At 35.3% G+C, this 20,671-nt stretch overlaps 1 protein-coding gene across 1 annotated transcript in view; it reads left to right on the forward strand.

Annotated features, from left to right (window-relative positions):
- The window catches only part of AstA (allatostatin A), a 187,432-nt gene extending 168,888 nt beyond the window's left edge, over positions 1 to 18,544 (forward strand). The window contains exons 2-3 of the mRNA XM_067095636.1: positions 15,371 to 15,508; positions 15,922 to 18,544. Coding sequence (XP_066951737.1) covers positions 15,386 to 15,508; positions 15,922 to 17,904 — 2,106 coding nt within the window. The 5' untranslated portion in view covers positions 15,371 to 15,385 and the 3' untranslated portion in view covers positions 17,905 to 18,544. The remainder of the gene's footprint in view (positions 1 to 15,370; positions 15,509 to 15,921) is intronic.
- Positions 18,545 to 20,671: the final 2,127 nt, after the last annotated feature.

Below are 20,671 nucleotides of genomic sequence, written 5' to 3' on the forward strand. Positions count from 1 at the left end.
AACAACCGCAATTTGAATAACTACTTTGAAATGAAAATCAAAGTAAGAATAAAAGCGTAGGGTTTTCAGAGAGGTACAGGCTGAAGGGAGTGAGGTATACTATCGTATCATACTGAAGTTCAAGTCAAGGAGCTGAATGTTTCCCTAGTTAGAAAAATAAACAATCAAGAGAAGTAGGGACACGGATGGAGCCATACCAGATAAAAGGTAAATAAAAGATGGTTTCTTCCACTAATGACAATGGAAACGAGAGCGCCAAGGAATGTAATTAAAGTGAATGCTTTCGTTGTAGACAGACGCACAGACAGGAGATGAAACGGCACCTGAAAAATATTATACCTCAGGCGACAATGCGTTCAGACGGGGACATAAAGATTTATGAAATGTATAGATTTTATCTTGATTTCCAACCTAGCCATAACACTTCTTTTTAGTTAGATGTAATTCATGTACTGGCGCGGTAATAAAATTACAGCCTGAGCAGTGATTGTACTACCCACATGGGGAATTCCAGATTTTTTAAATAAAGCTGCCTAATGAGAACTATCTCTGCTGGTAAAAGAAGACGAAATAAAATTAACCTTATCCTCTCAAATTACATTGCAAAAAAACTTAACAAACGATAACGGTATCCGTAGGAGCTCAAGCAAGGATTTTGCCTACCAAAAGAATTTTCAAGCAAAACACTTGAGGCAAAATAAAAAAGGTTTTAGTAATAATAATGGTATTTCTAACTACAGAAATACCATTAGCCTTACAATTCTGCATTGGATCATGAAAAAGAAATCAGTGTCAGTTAGTGATGATTTTAATTTTAATGCACACAGATTCGCATGGGTACATGTGCAAAGAAGAAAAGAAAAGTAAGTCAGAGGAACTACGTGCTAGTTTAGTTGCTGATAGGGTTACAGGCTTTGAAATGACCTTTCGAATAAAATTAACAAAGCCTTATAATCATTTGATTAGCATGCCAAAGTGGATGCGAAGAGCAAAGGCGGCTCCCATTATCCTTTCCTGTATATAGTCGTGAATTAAACAAATGGCAGAACAATCTATGTGTCTGAGTGAAGGACAGCGATTTGCTTTCATTGTCGTTTCAGAAAACTACCACAAGAAACGACTGGTACAGATTGGATTAGTTTTTACGTTTGTCTCTGTGCTTTGTGCTCTTTATTTCTGCCTAGGGTTTTTTGTCGTTCATGTCCAATTCGCAAAACATTTTTCATTCGATTTTTAGGTATTAGTCTTTCCTTTTTATTTGTATTTTTATTCTAAATTACTGCACATTCTGAGAGAGGAATGCTAACAGTTTGATAGAAATCAACTGTAATCAGTTTCGATTTGCTTCACATAGGTATTCATTACGCCTGATTAATTTGGAATACCAGTCGTATTTGGAATTAATCTATCTAAATTGCCACGATGTTATTACTTCATCTGTACTTACAAACGATGAATAGCTAAAGAACTTACCAAACCCACTAAGCCTATGGCACTGGTAACCTTCTTATCTAACGTGTGTTCGAACTTGTTATTAATTATAGCACGATATATACCGGCAATTACACTTAGAGGCAAAGAGATTACAAATCATCAATTAGAGCTGACGCAACTTGATTTGAATGGCAATTTAATTAGAGTTCGGCGCAGTATCTCTTAACTCAGCAACATGTCACAGAAAGCAATTCTTTTATCACAAAGGGGAGGCCGTAGCAGGATACTAAGGAACGCGTACTCTGGAGAGACTGTTGCAGAAGGTGCTCCTTCGAAGGTTACTGAGATAGACTAAGGACTAGATGTACCTAACTCACCCTCACCTTCTGTGTGCATGTGAGTGAACGAGGAAGTTATTTTTTTTAATCATTCTTAATTTATATTTGCGGTTTAATCCAAACCCTTGTGATGACACTTTTTAATAGAGTTCACTTTTGTTAAAATACCTTTAGTACAGTTCACTTGAAAATAAAATATGTAGATACGTTCTAAGATACTGAACCCTTTACCTGGCGACATTTTTTGTACGATAAATCTAATAAACGTATCGTTGTAATTAGCTGTATTGGCATTCAAGTGAGTATGAGTAATAAGTACGATTATTAGGTTGCCATCTATGATAATTAAGTAATCTGTTATAATTAGGTAAAGCAGGCGCCAAAGAGTTCAAATCTGATATACAATAATCAATTAATGGCCTCAAAGATCGTTACACACGGTGTTTCAATGTTTGAAGAACCTAGAGAAACAACGCAAGTAATACATCCCAAGATGTCAACTCAAAGGAAAATATGCAGCAGATTATGCACTTCGATTAGAAGCATACACGCAAAGTAATTTGCTCCATTTTATTGTTCGACCAAGTTTGTATATATATTATATATCAAGATGAAGTTATCCTTTTTCTCTCTTTCCCCCATCCGAGGGAGAGAGAGAGAATTTGATAAACTAGTCATTTATTATGTTTCTTCTCGTCTTCAGGTGTTTGATGGGATTCTTTTTTAATTCAAAAGCCAAAAGATGAACTTTTGAGCGATGTGACATTTTCACTAGTTTGTTTTCCATCAGTTTATTTTTACATTTTTCTTCTGATTTCTTCAATAAGAGATGAGTGTCTAAGAATCACATTTCCTCGAAAATAGAATGACCATTCTCTCTCTCTCTCTCTCTCTCTCTCTCTCTCTCTCTCTCTCTCTCTCTCTCTCTATAGATTCTTATCTTTCTTATCTTTTACCTGGTTCTGCCACGGTCTATTTGGTTATCCTTACCACCAAAAATGGAAACAATATATCCAGGCAGTTTTCTTTTTGCGGAGCTCTCTCTCTTTCTATATATACTGTGTATATATATATATATATATATATATATATATATATATATATATATATGTATATATATATATATATATATATATATATATATATATATATATATATATATATATATATATATATATATATATATATATATGTATCTTACGATACGACACCGGCTTTTTTCTTCAATTTCGTTGTAAGTTTAGGTACATTTTTTGAAACAACGTAGTTGTAAAACATTTGATCGACTAAGATGAACGGCATATATATATATATATATATATATATATATATATATATATATATATATATATATATATATATATATATATATATATATATATATATATATGTATGTATATATACGCTGTATATATTATAAACGTGTGTGTATATTTATGTATATATGTATCCACACACACATATATGTGTATGTGTGTGTCGGAGTCGTATAATGAAACACAGTACGTAAATCGAAAGATAGCTTATGCAATATTCAGGACAATAAAGCCAATGAAAGTTTAATGATTCTTTTTTAACTATATTTAGAACTGTAATTCCCTCTATGTTTTATAAGAAAAGTTATAATGCTTTTCAACATCTCTCAGGCGTAGAATGGTCAGGTGGAGAGATATAAGAAGATATAAGTTGTGAGCAGTCTCTTTGATATGTGCTCGAAATTTCAATATGCCGAACATTTCACAACTGGCCTCCCTTCTTTCTCTTTCAATTTTTATCTCAAGGACGTCTAAAGTATCTCTTTTTACCCCTCCACCTCTCCCACTCTCTTCCTCTTAAAAGAAAAATATTAGTTCGAAAGTAGAGTGTACTTAGTTCTCTAGTATAGTTAATGTTGTTGCAGTAATTTCCTTAATGATTGCACATACGTTTCCTTTCCCCAGTAATGGCTCCTTGATGTCCATAGGTGTGAATAACAAATTTGTGCAAGGTGTTCCGCCATCACGAAAGGCTTCATATCTTGAGGTGTTGTAGCTTCTAGCCCTTGGAATGTACCGTCATTAGAATTTTGAATACTCTAAGATCCATTCTATCAGTCGAACCACTAAGAAAATTCCATGTCGAATTATAGTTACATCTATTTGAAAAATATTATTAGAAAACCTAGGAAATCTATATGATGCACGAAATCTAAAAAAAAAAAAAAAAAAAAACTTCCATGCTTGCGCTGGGAAATTGATTTATCTGCTATTTAATAAACAGAGTATTAGGCTCACCGTCGGAAGACCTCAGAAAGGATGTAAGTACTTCATACGTTCCCCCCTTGAGGGCTCAGGGACTACTTTGGGTTCATCCTTTGGGATCTCTGGTTTTAGCCTCGTCTGCGATGGTACAGAAACCTTGTGAATTATTGAATGCTATATTGTACGTCGGAGATCTCGGCATAGGGACGTAACCGGAAATCCTCTTAACGAGCATATGTAGCAATTAAAGCCATACAAACTTCTGATTCTGACGGCTTCCTTGTGTGACTACAATTATCATCATCATCATCCAGGTGCCATATCCCCAATGACGTCGGCCATCATGGCTCGCCACTCCTCTCTATTTCCGGCTCTCTGCAGCAACTGAGCTGCAGATACTCTTCCTCCAGTCATTCTCACCAATCCATCCATATATTTTTGTCTAGGACTTTCTCTCGGCCTCCTTCCATTGATTTTACCAGTGAGAGAGAGATGTTCTAGTTCTTGTCTTCTCACTATGTGACCCACACACCGCATTTGTCTACCTCTCACTGAAGCCAAAAGTTCTCTCTCATCGCCTACTCTCTCTAATACCTCCTCATTAGTTTTCCTTTCTGTCCATGATATTTTCAGCATCCTTATCCAAAACCACATTTCTGCAGCCTGTAACCTCTCCTCGTCTGCCTTCTCAAGGTCCAAGTTTCACAGCCATACAACAATACAGGCCAAAGAAAACATTTCACAAACCTCCTCCTTAGATTCATAGATATTTTCGAGTTGGTGACTAATTTCTTGATCTTTCCAAATGCATCTTTTGCCATGGATATTCTCTTCCTGATCTCTTTTTCGCATTTTCCATCACTTGTGACAGTGCATCCTAAATAATTAAAACTATCGGTTTGTTTAACTGTTTCAGTGTTAATTCGTATATCTGTTCTTGGGGGGATTTCATCTTTGGTGATAATTATATAGATTAAAAATGAAAGTGAAGAACCCCCCTCAGAAAATAGTCTAGGCAACCTAGTCAGGTATGGTTTCTGTGAATTACATGGAGTCATCGCTACTTAGTTCACTGTCAGATTTGCGTTTCGTTTAATTTCATTTCGTAAGTTTTACGGTAAAATAAAAAAAAATTCCTAAGCTATTCTCTATCGTTTATTTAGTAGTTTTAATTAGAATAATGGTTTGCTCATATGGTTTGCTCAAATATACATGCTCATATGCATGTATATTTACTTTTGCCTTTCTGCTGCAGTGGAGTGAAACTAAACGCAAATTCAGTTTGGTTTACATAAATGTTGCTTTGTGGTAACTGAAGAGAGAATTTGGAGGTTTCTTCATAAGTATCCCAGTACAACATGTTTTAGTAAGACGAAACTAGAGTCGCTACAACAACCTTTTATTTTTTGTTTTTTGTATTTAATCCTGTCAGAGAAAGCTACTTGTCTATTTAATACCTTTAAGAGCACCAAAAGAATAGACTATGTTCTTTTTGTCTTCATGAACCTTTATCTATGCCCTGTTATTCTTCCTTCCTCAAAAATTAGCAGAGGCTTAATTAAGAATACCGTTTGAAGACATGAAAGAACTTATTCTTACAGTTCACAAGAAATGGAAAAACTATTCGCCACTAGATAAGTGTCAGGTATTTGCTGCCTTCGCTTTGGTGTTAGTTCTTGTAAATGAATAATAATAATAATAAAAATAATAATAATAGCATAGGTATCTTTACGTTAGAGCGTGACTGTGTAACTCTACATGCTGATATGCTTAAAAAGAAACCATTTATGCCGTACGCATAAAAGATAGGGTAGTTTATAAGAATTGAGGTAAAACGAAAATTAACTGAATGTTCAGATAGACGTCACGGAAAATGGTTTAATTTTCATATAACCGACAGAAATCAAGACAAGCTGCACTTGACTTTTTTCCTTAGCATAATTCTCCCTACATTACAAAACTGTTCTCTATACTGCTTTTATTTTCTATGAGTCTGAACAAATAAAACGTTTCCTAATATGTGGCGATGTTTGTCATCAACAGAAAATTTTTAACCAGTCATAGTTTTTAAAATCGAGAAAGGCTAGAACTTTTAGATAAAAGGGAGATAATATCTAAAGCTTCCATCCTAAAGAAGCCCTGTAGGGAATTTGAAGAAGCGGAAAAATGTTAACGAATGTCAACACCATACGAAACCCTGAAGTTATCATCCGGAGTAATTAGATTCCTGTAACCATATGGCGGGGTGAAATGGCCGGGGATTATTACTCCTTCATCCCTTCAGGGAAATTCTAACCTAATCAGATATAATTGGAACAGATAATCATTCAGTCAACCCATAAGCTGATGACAAAGATAGAAACAGATAGGAGAGGGAGGTACTGAAATGACCTCTTCTTCAGACAATCTCCCCTGAAGGATTGTCAAGTGGACCAAGAGAAAAACAATATTGCTCAACGGAGTCATCTTCAGTGACCACGGATGACGCACGACGTGGCTTCTCTTGGGAGTTCGTAGTACCTAGGAAAGTTTTTATTTACAATCATTTCCTTCACTCTAATAAACAAATCTCCTTCGCCCCATCTCTGTCTTCCTGTATATATATATATATATATATATATATATATATATATATATATATATATATATATATATATATATATATACATGCACTCACACACACACTAGCTGACCAACTCAGCGCAGCCCAGGATAACTCTGGATGAAAGTCGATCATTTACCTTTAGAAAGGAAGTAGCGCGTGGTGTGGTTTCGATTAACATGACTCCGCCAAACCAAAACACCCCCCACTAAACCTAAACACACCCCAACTAAACCTAAACACACCCCCACTAAACCTATACACCCCCATAAATCGAAACACCCCTACTAAACCTAAACACACCCCTACCAAACCAAAATACATCCCCACTAAACCTAAGCACATCCACCAGCAAACCTAAACACATCCTCCACTAAACATAACACCCCTCCCACTAAACCTAAATGCACCACCCACTAAACCTAAACACACCCAACTGAACCTAAACAAACACCACTCACAAAACCTAAACATACCTCTCGCTAAACCTAAATGCATCCCCATTATACCTAAACTCACTACAACTAAACCGAAACACACCCCTCACTAAACCTAAATGCACCCCCACTCACTAAACCTAAACACATCCACCACTAAAGCTAAACACCCCTCCCACAAAACTTAAACATATCCTCCACTAAACATAAACACCCCTCCCACTAAACTTAAATGCACCCCACTAAACCTAAACACACCTTCACTAAACCTAAACACACGCCACCCACAAAACTTAAACACACTCCTCACTAAACCTAACACACCCCCACTGTACCTGACTCACCCCCACTAACCCTAAACACACACTCCACTAAACCTAAGCACACCCCTCACTAAACCTAAATACACCCCCAACTAAACCTAAATGCACCCCCACTAAAACTAACCACACCCTCACTAAACCTATATGCAACCCCCACTAAACCTAACCACACGCCCCCTGCTAAAGCTAAACAGCCCTCCCACCAAACCTAAACACACTCCCCACTAAACCTAAATACACCCTCACTAAACTTAAACACCCACCCTGCTAAACCTAAACACATCCCCACTAAACCTAAACATACCCCCACTAAACCTAAACACAAACCTTGATACAGAATGATTAATCACAGGAAAGAAGAGCATTTTCAGTAATATATTTTTATGGTCTCGAGTACATGAAATGAGGTGTGATAAACCCGTAGAGTTAGTTTACTACATTAGTTACGAAGGGAAGCGGGATCGGGGAAGGGGAATGGGGCGGGGATGCGGATTTGAAATGAAATCTACTCGAAAACCTTCCTGGGGTCAAACGAGGGCCGCGCGCAAAATTTCATTTAGAAATTTCATCTAGATTGGTCAAACGGTTCGGATTTCTATAGAGCTCAAGTTTACAGTTACATTCACTTTTATTATATAGAAGATATATATATATATATATATATATATATATATATATATATATATATATATATATATATATATATATATATATATATATATATATGTATATATATATATATATATATATATATATATATATATATATATATATATATATATATATATATATATATATATATATATATATATATATATATATATATATATATATATATATATATATATATATATATATATGTATGTATATAGTTTATATATATGTGTATGTATGTATATTTATACATACATACATATTATTTTTAACTGTATATCATTCATTATATTCCTGATCGATTATGTGACGAAAAGTTAACAGAGGTTATCCAGTGATCTAGTTGCAAACATAATAATAAAAGTTTTTTGGGACCAATAATGTGGTTCTTGCTATTGATGTTAAATTTTGACGTATGTAACACGTCCGGTCAGTTTAGGTCACGTTCAAAATAAAATTACCATCGTCTTAACAATGGATATCAACATTTTAGACACAAGGAAACTTTCTTCTATTCAGCATATTAAAATAACTGAACATAATTTTAACCAGCAATACCTTATCATAGATGCGATGGAACCTTGACTGTAATATAACTGCTTACCCCTCACATTTTTTCCTTGCTAATTTAATGTAAATTTTGATTTTTATTATAATTACACTTACAACCCTTCGTCTGGGACCAGATAGTTTCTGTAAATTTAAAAATTTTCAACAATCACTCAGAGTTTAATATATGATGGGTATTTAATCGGTTTAGTGTCAATACCTCTTCTTATTGGAAAACAATATGCGGTCACGGGAAAATATGACATAATATATCATAGAGAGAGAGAGAGAGAGAGAGAGAGAGAGAGAGAGAGAGAGAGAGAGAGAACGATAGGGGAAAAATAAAGATTCATTATAAAGAACGAACTTTTATTCCTTTTGTTACAACAAAGTTTCTGACATGAATATTACCATTTTTCCAGTATTCAACAAGATAAGAAAAACGTCAGTGATGAAGATATTAACACATCATATTTATGTCGTAAGATTTGGACTGATCTATAATAACATATTCTCTCTCTCTCTCTCTCTCTCTCTCTCTCTCTCTCTCTCTCTCTCTCTCTCTAATATTCATAGCTATGCTCAAATACACGCCTAAAGTTATACAGCTTCTCTAGGTATATAATAATACCAGCGCCGTGATCTTAACTGTCATAAAAGATTCATAATATAACCGTTAGCAGTGCCATATGGTTCTAATGCGCAGATTGTATTGGAAAAGACAAAATGATAAGAATTTTCCAGATATGCTCCCGGATGATATTTTCTTTAATGTGTTTCAAATTCAGAAAAATATTTCTAGGTAGAAAGAAGTAGAAATTCTGGCTATTACTGTATTACCACTGCTACTTTCATTATTGTTATAAGATATGGAAGACTTTGGAATTTACAGGATGTCATTTTTACTGCTGTTGGAAAAACTTGATTATTTACTGAGTATGTTTTGTTTGTGCTCTAGTTACCTTCCTATTAAAAGGTTTTTACGCACATCAAAAATTATTATTATTATTATTAGTATTATTATTATTATTATTATTATTAATTATCCTACTGACCTACTATCATACGAAATACACGTATGAATTCGACAAAAGTCTGATCATAGCTAAATATAGTGAAGTATACCTTCCACTCGTGCTGAAACGTCACAAGAGGTCATTGCCCGGCTGTCCAAAATGTTATTAACTTCCCAACCATCAGGCAGCCCTCTTTCTTCCAGGACAGGATTTTCTGCCATCACATTTTACCTTCTGTTTGTCTGTTTCTCTGTTTGCCCACCTGTCTATGAAAGCACATTAAGAGACATATATATATATATATATATATATATATATATATATATATATATATATATATATATATATATATCTGAACATGTACAGTTAACTGATTAATCATGTTACAGTTAACTGATTAATCATATATATATATATATATATATATATATATATATATATATATATATATATATATATATATATATATATATATATATATATATATATATATATACACACACACTTATATGTGGGTGTGTGTATATATATATGTGTGTGTGTATGTATGCATGCATTATTCTTATTCAAAAATTCAAAGTAAAAGTACATAGCCATGTAGACGAATATACGTAATGTTGTTATAATATCCTTCATTTAATATTATTCATATTCCAAGATATATCTTTTTTATCTTTGCTGATGCGAAGTCGATCTAAATTCTTAATCGGTTCTTCACACTGTCTGCTGAGTTATTTCATAGAAATGTCGTTTTAACATCTTTATATTTGTTATCCACTTTATTGTTAATGTAATTTATAGTAATATATATCGAAGACTTGGCAATTTACTCATATAATTTTACTTCTGTTAGATATGTTTGATTCTTTATTAAGCATGTTTTATGTGTGGCATTATAACATTCCTATTGAGAGGTTTATACACACATTCAATGTAATTTGGTTTATAGTTACCATTCATTTGCTTGTTTGCACACGTTTTGGCATACTAAATTCAAATTAACAAATTCAGTATATTTCATTTTTCATATCCCCATGCACTAAGAAACAGAGTAGACAGTGTCTAAGAAAATTATAATAGCAATATACCGTCATCGCAATACATAAATGCCTCTTATAACTCGTTGTTGTAATGATTTCTCCCTTAATAACTAATTATCGATAGCCATGCGTCCTCCCTCGACTCTAATAGCTAGAGATGATTACAATCCAACAGAATTTTGCTTCGTTCTAATGTATTCTTGAGGGGAAGCTCCCCTATTGCCGTTCGTCATTAATAGCAATTATTATTGCTTTCAAACCTCAATATTTTGATTTGATTTCCTTCTGGTTTCCAGAAGGAAACCGCAGTGTGATTAATCAGTTAACTGAACACATTCAACGTGTTGTTGTCCATACAGTTCGGTGCACAAAACTTGGAAGCACAATTCCATGCACAGGCATTTAGTATGTATGTGTACATGCAATATACAGTATATATGAATGTTTGGCTATATATATATATATATATATATATATATATATATATATATATATATATATATAGAAATAGCACGAAATAGTTAATGCTGAAAACACTCAAAGTGAAAAGTAATGTCGTACCATTTTTTTGTGAATCCTCTCTCTCTCTCTCTCTCTCTCTCTCTCTCTCTCTCTCTCTCTCTCTCTCTCTCTCTCTCTCTCTCTCCCTATATAGTACTGAAGTCTGTCATTCCCATTCTCTGGTCTCTGTCTCGGTTGAATTCTTCCTTTATCCGTTTCACCCACCAGTGACGACGTCCTTCAGTGGTAAAAAGCTACCTTTAGTTGTCAGTCTTTTTCTTTTCAGTGCAATATCATAAAGAACAAAGCTGTATTGTGCGCAAGATAGTTTTCCAAATATCACTGTGAGCTACAATATATAAAAATAAAGGCTAATGGATAACCAAGAAAACGCTATACTATACGAGAGGGGAGGGCAAGATGAATACCTTTACACGTTTCTTTGTTTTTGTATGTCTTGGTTCTCTTCAGAGGATGGCAGGTGAAAAATGTAATACAGCTTATTTCAAAGTAACCTGTCCAAATGCCCCTGATTTCCATATATCAGTTCTTAAGATGATTAATCTTCTGCCATTAGGGTGAAAGTTTCAGTATGGGATACACCAATCTATGTTACAATTACACACGACTTATTTGACAAAATATTGTTGAAGACGAGAAATAAAACCATACTCCATCAAAAAAGCATGTTTTGATGACCAGAGGCGATGAATGTTGAGTTCAGTTTGCACTTGCATAGGTAATCACCAATAAAACATCCCGACCCCGTTGGCACTAAGCTACCAATCATTCCAACCCGCCATCGGAGTTTGGTCACAGAGGCATTAGATCGGAATGTGACCCGAAAAAAGATGGTTTTTAATTTACTGGGTAAAAACTGTAAAAAAAGTGTCTTTTGTGAAATTACAAAACACCATTTAATCAGTCTTTTGAAACCGATACGCTGACAACAAGAGAAAGAAAACAGATAAAGAATATGAATAATATTTTTACGCCAAGACGAAGAAACTGGTTCTTTCAAAAATATAAATTAAAGATTTTCATGAAAAGTCAGACAAAGAACCATAAGTTATTCCCTCATTGTGAAATGTGCAAAGAATCTCCAAATTACAGATTAAAAATGGCGATATTGAGAACAAGGCATATCACCAAGTTGTGTTTCATCAAATGCTATTTACCAATTATGCTCTCTGGCGCCACCGGATGGCCAGCCAAAACAATTTGCGCCAGAATTATTTTAGTGACACTGCGCCGTGTTGAATGATATCGGTAAGTGGTTTCCTACCTGGAATGCCGAAGAGGTGCCTGATATTGTCATCGACCTTTGTAATTAACGTTAGTTTGAATGGCCTACTTCTCTGGAGGAGAAGTTTGATTACTTTGCTTGCCTTTCCCAGTGCTCTGCTGAATGCAGACAATACAGCTGGTTTCCTATTTCTTTTGCACTGTTAACTAACCGTAGACCTTTAACGTTGGGACGTTTTAATGTTAATCATATCATCGAGACATAATACTAACTAAAACAAACTTGCGTTGCTGTTACACAAAGTGATAGTGAAGATTTCGTTTTGCCATTTTGTGGCATTGCTAATGGACCCTATGTAAAGGGATCAGTAAATAAGAAAAACATGAAAACAACAATGAAAAGCTCTGTAAGAAGCTCAGTTCTATCTATCTCTCATTCTCTTTCACTTACACAAACACACATTCATGCACACATAAACACACACACGCACATATACATATGTATATGTATATATATATATATATATATATATATATATATATATATATATATATATATATATATATATATATATATATATATATATGCGTACATAAGTGTGTATATACTGTATATATGTGTGTGTATATGTATATGTATGTGTGTCAGCATGGACCTCAGTTTCAAACCCTTATAGGATAATTGGGGACACTCGACTGAGGCAAGTCCAAACAAAGATGGAAAAGCGCACGGGGCTTCTTACCTCCCCCCACCCACCCCATGACTTGCTCAGAGCCGGAAGGCTAACGCTTTCTGGGTAACACAATCTCATGGAAAACTTGGTATGGATTCATAGTGCATGAGTGCTATGTGTGTATGAGAGGTTCGAAAAGTATACATCTATGTATACTATCATACTATGCGAACTTGACAATGAATAATGATATTTATGCGTGCATTTATATACAGATATCATGATCATACACTGGTACACATATATGTGTGAGTACGAGTCAAGTTAGAAAAGAAATTGAATATTTTGTCCACAAAATGTCGTTTTGTTTCGTTACGCAACTTCTATGGGTCCAGAGTGGAAAGGCCTTATTTGATCTCCCCCCAGAATAAGTTAATTAACCGTCTTCTATTAGGTAATTACAGGCCCTCTGGAGCAGTGCACTCCTTCCACAGCGGGTCTTTATTTAGGGACAGCGCAGAAAAACCTTACTTTTGCTCCTTTTCCTTTCATATGGGTCACTGTAGAAACAGAAAAGGATGACCGAAGCAAAGAGAATAATGAGTATGAATGTGGAGAGGAATATTAAAAAAAAAATCATTGTTAGGAATAAGGCGGAAAGTTATTAGTAAAAACTGTTGTTGAATATATTTTCATCAGATACAGACGAAAACAATTATAGATATTAAGAAATCAGGGATAGAATAAAAGGAAAGGAGGTGAAATACAACAAAATTCTTTATTTTATATATATATAAAGAACATTCTGGTGTACATGATTAAAAAATTAATGAAAATGTCAGTACCATCATATAACATTACTAACGAATAATAAATTCATGAAGGATACAAATGTTTAATTTAACAACAATAGAGGGTTAGACAAAGTTAGCTAGGCAGTTTTCATTAGTTGGCCTTGTGTTAGCTGGGTACCTTGCCCAAAGGCCGCATCTAGGCATTGGAAGGAGTAAATTACTTGGTAAGGACCAACCAACAAAGACGAGAGTTTTACACAAAACAGAAATTTTGATACGCCAAGTGAAGAAAGAAGATTTTGAACGCTGAAATATGTATTTAACTCCAAGTGAGGAATAAGTATTAAGAGCTGAAAAAGCAAAAAAAAAAAAAAATCGTATTACATGGAGGATTCTGAATTTGCAGCAGGCTGTTGAAGTAATAAAGTAGAGTCAGAGTCCGTTTTAGTACGACAAACGACGCATGATCGCGGAAGGAAACAGCAGCATCAGAAATGGCAGTAATGGAGGCAAAACTGTGGGACATACCTATTCATACAAAATACGTAAACTCAAAGAAAAAGTTAGAGGAGATATTAATTATGCGGTAATTATATACTAGTCACTGAAGAGTTAAATCATCCTTGCTTCGTCATCACTTCACCTTTCCCAAGACATGTTGATTTAACTCACATCTGCAAGTTTCGCTGCCGTTAGTGAACGCCGTTTTATGACGCAGATCAGAAATGGAGAGCGAGAGGGAAGAAATACTCGTATGAATGGAATAAAAGAAAACTCGATAAACTTATCATATCGCCATCAAGTTTTGCCATCTTGACAAAAACAAAAAAAACGCGCTGGACCCTTTACTGAAATATAGACACGAAAGAATAAAAAGCCAGTAAAGGTTACTCTGTGGATAAGTGTCAGCTACGCTCAAAAGAGCAGACGTGCCCTGCATATCAACCGCCAGTTAAAGTAAGATAGAAAATCAAGAAAACACTTTTAAAAAAGTGTGAGGATATCCTTCCAAAAAGAAACATTTTCCGATGACGGAAATGACCAAGGAAAACCGACTTTGTTGGTAACTTCGATCTTGAAAAGAGAAAGTTGATCTAAAAGATTTTTATAACACGGATATCTATCGTGCTGTGATGCCCATTCAGACTAGGAAATTCTCTTAGTATACGGTCTTATATTGAATGAGGATATCTGGGACGCGTGACAATTGGTGATTTTTTTTACAAAGACCATTCATATTTTGTAGTTTTTCTGAAGAACTGGTCTGCAAAAGCTATTCACACTGCGTGTGTTTTAGTTCAGCAACGTTTCACATTAAGGAAAAAAGTCCCGTAAATATCGTTTGTGTACTTTAAGAAACAAACTTTTTATAAACCATTCATTAAGAGTGAATTTCAGTCTAAGGTATTATACAAAAACAAAATTCAGTGAATAATGACATCCTTCTTTAATAACATTTATTAAAAGTTGAAATCTGACGAAGTGGACATAGTAACCTTATTTTTCTTCTTCTTCCTCTGCAGGACGGTCGTACTAGGATGGTGGTACGCTATGGCGGGTTCAGGGCATACTCAGTCATCGCAGCTTTTGTCTTACTCCTAGGCGGATGCGTCAGGTCCCAAGAAGATTATTATGACAATGACATTGAAGAGATATACGAGGTGAGTCATGCAGCAAACGGACGAAAGTTGTAAATGGCTTTTGTTGTGTATATATTGCAATAGAAATTTAGCAAGACTGAGTGATTGTGTAGTCTTCCACCAGGGATAGGTGGCAAGGCACATAGATGAATACCGTTGGCATCTGAGTGTGTTTTGTGAGGACAAGTTAATGATGAGTTTCAAATCTTACTCATTTTAAGGCATTCAGATGCTACATCGTTCTCCATTTCAGACTTAACTTTTAGACGCCATGAAATGGATTGATTTACTATTCCCAATAGAATAAGGCACGAACTGTTTCTTGATTTCCACAGCTACATGGATTCTGTGATAAAATATTTTACGTCTTTTAATTCAATCACTTTAATGTTGCTAAGGAATTGTCTGTAATGAGTTTTTTCTTCATCTTCCAGGGAAATGACGCGCAGTACGAACCACAGTCTAATTATGGGTGGGATTATGGAAAGCGACATAATGATTATGTATTTGGCCTCGGCAAGAGAAGTCCAGGATATTCATTTGGTCTGGGAAAAAGAGACAGAACATATTCCTTCGGACTGGGCAAGAGGGAAGGATTGTACGCCTTCGGGCTTGGAAAGAAATCTGGCACCTACAATTTTGGGTTAGGTAAGAGAAGTGCTCGCGAAGCCATCCCAGAGGACACCAACAGCAGTCAGCCAGCGGAATCTTCCGCCATACGAACCAAGAGGGAAGCAGTCCCTGATCAGGAAATAGATGAGGAGAAGAGAGGTCAATATGCATTTGGGCTGGGAAAGAGAGAAGACGAAGAGAAAAGATCGAAGGCCTTTAGTTTTGGTTTAGGTAAACGGGTTCCAGATGATGAGAAAAGAGATCGCTCTTATTCCTTTGGACTTGGTAAGAGGGAATCAGAATCTGATATAGATAAAAAGTCCCAACAATATGCTTTTGGTTTAGGCAAAAGGGATTTTGACCAAGATGGTGATGTCCAAAACTTAGATTCTAGCAAAGCGGAGGCAGATGTAGAGAAAAGGCCGAGGCACTACGCATTTGGACTGGGTAAGCGTGATGATTATTTTGTTAAAAGACCTAGCAGTTACGCTTTTGGCCTTGGTAAGAGGGAAGACTTCAATCTTGATAAAAGACCTAAAAATTATGCCTTTGGATTAGGGAAACGCGACTCTGATATTCAGACAAGGCCTGGACAATATGCTTTTGGTCTTGGCAAAAGAAATTCTGATCTTGATTTAAGCAAGAGGCCTCAGCATTATGCTTTTGGGCTTGGAAAAAGGGGAACAGACCTAGACAAGAGACCTCAGCAATATGCATTTGGTCTTGGAAAAAGAGAATCTGATACTGACCTACAAAAGAGACCTCAGCACTATGCATTTGGACTTGGCAAAAGAGACTCAGACCTGGATTTAAATAAAAGACCTCAGCACTACGCATTTGGACTTGGGAAAAGAGAATCAGACTTTGACCTAAGCAAAAGGCCCCAACATTACGCATTTGGGCTTGGGAAGAGAGAGTCTGATCTTGATCTGAGCAAAAGACCTCAGCATTATGCATTCGGGCTTGGGAAAAGAGATCTTGATGAGGAACTCGAAAAACGAGCACAGCAATATGCATTTGGCTTAGGCAAAAGATCAGGGGAGTATGATTCCATATTTGATGATGAAGATGACGAAGAATACGAAATATATGATGACGAAGAAGGTGAGGAAAATGATGCCATTGATAATGAAGATGATGACAACTTATCAGAGTACCAGGAAGAATTAAAGAGAGCATCTTCTTACAGTTTTGGACTGGGTAAACGAGCTGGTCAGTATGCCTTCGGCCTCGGTAAAAGAGGGGGCCCCTATGCTTTTGGTCTTGGAAAGCGCTCTCCTTATTCATTTGGTCTAGGGAAGAGACCAGACGCCTACTCCTTTGGACTGGGAAAAAGATCTAGAACATACCAGTTTGGTCTAGGAAAACGAGCGGGTCCCTACGCATTTGGCCTTGGAAAACGTGAAAATCAATATGCCTTCGGTTTGGGTAAAAAAGCTGGACATTATTCATTTGGCCTTGGGAAAAGGTCTAGTCCGTACGCTTTTGGGCTAGGAAAGAAGTCTAGACCTTATGCCTTTGGCTTAGGGAAAAGGTCAAGCCCGTATGCATTTGGCTTAGGGAAAAGGTCAAGCCCTTATGCATTTGGTCTTGGAAAAAAATCAGGGTCATTCACCGACGGCGCTGGCGCACATGACGACGACTCTTTTTCTTCTTCTCTAAATGGTCTCGGTAGACGCTCGGGGTCTTATTCATTCGGTCTCGGGAAGAGAGTTCCTGGTTCTTACGGCTTTGGGCTTGGAAAGCGAGAGGCTACAGACGATAAACAAGAACTCCAAGAACCAGAACAAAATGGCTCTTCCTAGGCGTATCCTATAGATGTGTGGCTCACGCTTGGGCTGCCATATACATATTTTTAGTTTTCAGTAAGAAACCGGTTTATTTTTTAGTGTTTCCATGGGACATGTTAATTAGTGCACTCCTTATGACGACCTTTGTTCCAGTTCAATGCTCTATATATGTACATAAATCTATATATATATAGCATAGCAGCAAATGTTAGTTTTACTGATGATCTGAAACTCGCAACGTGTCGATTTACTTTATATAAAGATAGCGTAATATTTTTCCATGAAATGCCTTTTCAATTCTTTCTTATGACATCAGATGGATAGTGAAATTGTGTCCCTGTAATTCAGCAAGTCTAAGGAGTGAACTAGATTCAATTAGCATCATTTCAATGAGAGAAATCACTAAAATTATAAAACAACCAAAAAATAGTGTAAAGCATTGCATTGATCTTTGGCAATATGTCATTAAAAATAGAGATGTTAAACATATTTCAATAAAACCTTTATTGCTAATTGAAAATAATTCTATTTGTTTAATTGATAATAGTTATCATGGTGCTCAAGTCTATCTGAATCTTCTGGGATGTATTTTTGTTTATCAGTATATACGCAGATATCTATATATATAAATGAATAAATAAATGGGTTTATAATCTGAGATCTTTAACTTCTTGAAATCTCATATGATACCTTACAAAATATTTACAGGAGACATAGATCTAGCAAGAAATAATTAGGACATTTGCTTAAGAAAGACTAAAAGCATACACAATACTTATTATGGTAAGAGGTCGCTTCGTCATAATGGTAATGAACAATTCCGGAGGACTCCAATGAAGACTAACGTATATTAAAGAAAAAAATTGCACAGGAATATTGTCTGCAAAAGCAAAATATCAGCTTAAAAACAAAAAAAAATAAAATTTTTTATTGAGAAATAAGTCATTTAAGACCCAAAATTCTTAATTTTCTCAACTAGTCCTTACTTGCAACAAATATCTAATGAAAGTGTTTGTGTCATATGTGAATGAGCTATTCATGTGCATAGACAAATGTTTGGGCGTGTGTTTTTATTATTTAATTTCTGACTTATTGCACAATGAATCTCAGACCAAATCTATAAAAATGACAACATTGTTCCATTCTAGCACAAAAAAAAAAAAAAAAAAAATCCTTACAAAAATGGTTAAATAATCCAAAGCTACGATCTGCACTGGATGGGTCGAAACTAGTAGATATACTGTTTCGCAATAAGAAAGAACAAATAAATATGCGGGCTGTATCCGTCGCTTATCGTGATCTCTTATGTGTGTGAATGCGTGAAGTTTGCAAATGCCAAATGTTCCAGAACCAGTTCCTGTTGAGGCATTTTTAACCATAATTTTGATGTCTGTCACTTAAAACAAAGCTATAAACAATAAAGAAACGAATCCCAAACACCAAGGCTACCCACGTTTTGGATAAAAGATTTTTCGAAGCAAAAATCTATGCCAAAATCCACATGAAAAAGTTATGAACAATATTCAATGTTTGCTGGTGGAAGCATATTAACTTAAAAATCATGATCGGTACTAGATTTCATCTTCTGTATATGCTGATTGTCAGGAAACTTGATGTCTCTATTCACACAGCTTATCCATGGGTTTCTCCGTAGCCTTTTAGAATACTGGAAGGGTGAAGTTTGACCGGTAATTACTCCAGTCTGTAGGAATATGAGGCTTTTAGTTTTGCTTGTTCTGTATTTGATATTGAAAGGTCCCGGCTTTCAATTTTTAGTTGCAGAATTCTTGACTTAGATATCTTCTCGTATAGAACCAGGATTTGTAGTTGAAAATTTGGTGAATCTAAAGAAAGTTTCGTTGTAAAATTTTCAAGAATACAAAGGGAAAACATTTGCACAGACCTGCAGTGATGCTATAGTCAATAAAAATAAGGCAAGCCAAATCCTTGGATAAGAAACTCCATAACATTTTTTAAGAACGTACATATATATTTGAGGAAGAATTTTACTTTACTTGTATAGATATAATGAAAGGTACGGATTGCTGCAACTACGCCAATAGCATTGTACAAGATCCATCCATAAGAAATTGTGAAAATATTCAAGTTAAATCAACAAAGGAAACTAGAACAGTAAACTTTACAGCACATCGCCGACCACAAAAGAAAAAATTGGTATTAACTCTATTTTCAAGACAATACAAATGGCTAGTACAGATCTCCTAAATCCACGAGAGGCAACAAGGAAAATAAAACACACAAAAAAATGTCTTAAAACAAACAGAATCATCTTTTTCCTTGGCAGAAGAGAACAGAGATGTAGAGAGGGTTATTACAGAGGTCTCTCCAGGTCTCTTATTTGGGTATGGCATGTTATATCATTTCTCTTGTCTTTTTCCTCGAGAACCTAATAAAATAGGGACTTTCACATTACGTGAGTGGCCAGCTCTAATGTCTACGGGGACTCGGGGAAAGAATGTAAGGAGGAAATAATTTACGTGTTAGGTGTTCTTGAGCTTCGTAAAGCTCTCTCTCTCTCTCTCTCTCTCTCTCTCTCTCTCTCTCTCTCTCTCTCTCTCTCTCTCTCTCTCTCTCTCCATACTTCTGCTTTGAACACCCCCTAATAATTGTCAAGCAATTACCTTATTAATATCCAAGAAATAAAAATTTTTCTATGAGCTAAATACAAAAAAATAAATCTTACCTCTCTCAATCAATGGTTCTGGAGAAAGAAAACATTCATTTAGAGAGAGAGAGAAGCAAAATATCTGTATAATTAAAA

Source organism: Macrobrachium rosenbergii, chromosome 51 (assembly GCF_040412425.1).
Source record: "Macrobrachium rosenbergii isolate ZJJX-2024 chromosome 51, ASM4041242v1, whole genome shotgun sequence".
In the NCBI taxonomy this organism is placed as follows: domain Eukaryota; kingdom Metazoa; phylum Arthropoda; class Malacostraca; order Decapoda; family Palaemonidae; genus Macrobrachium; species Macrobrachium rosenbergii.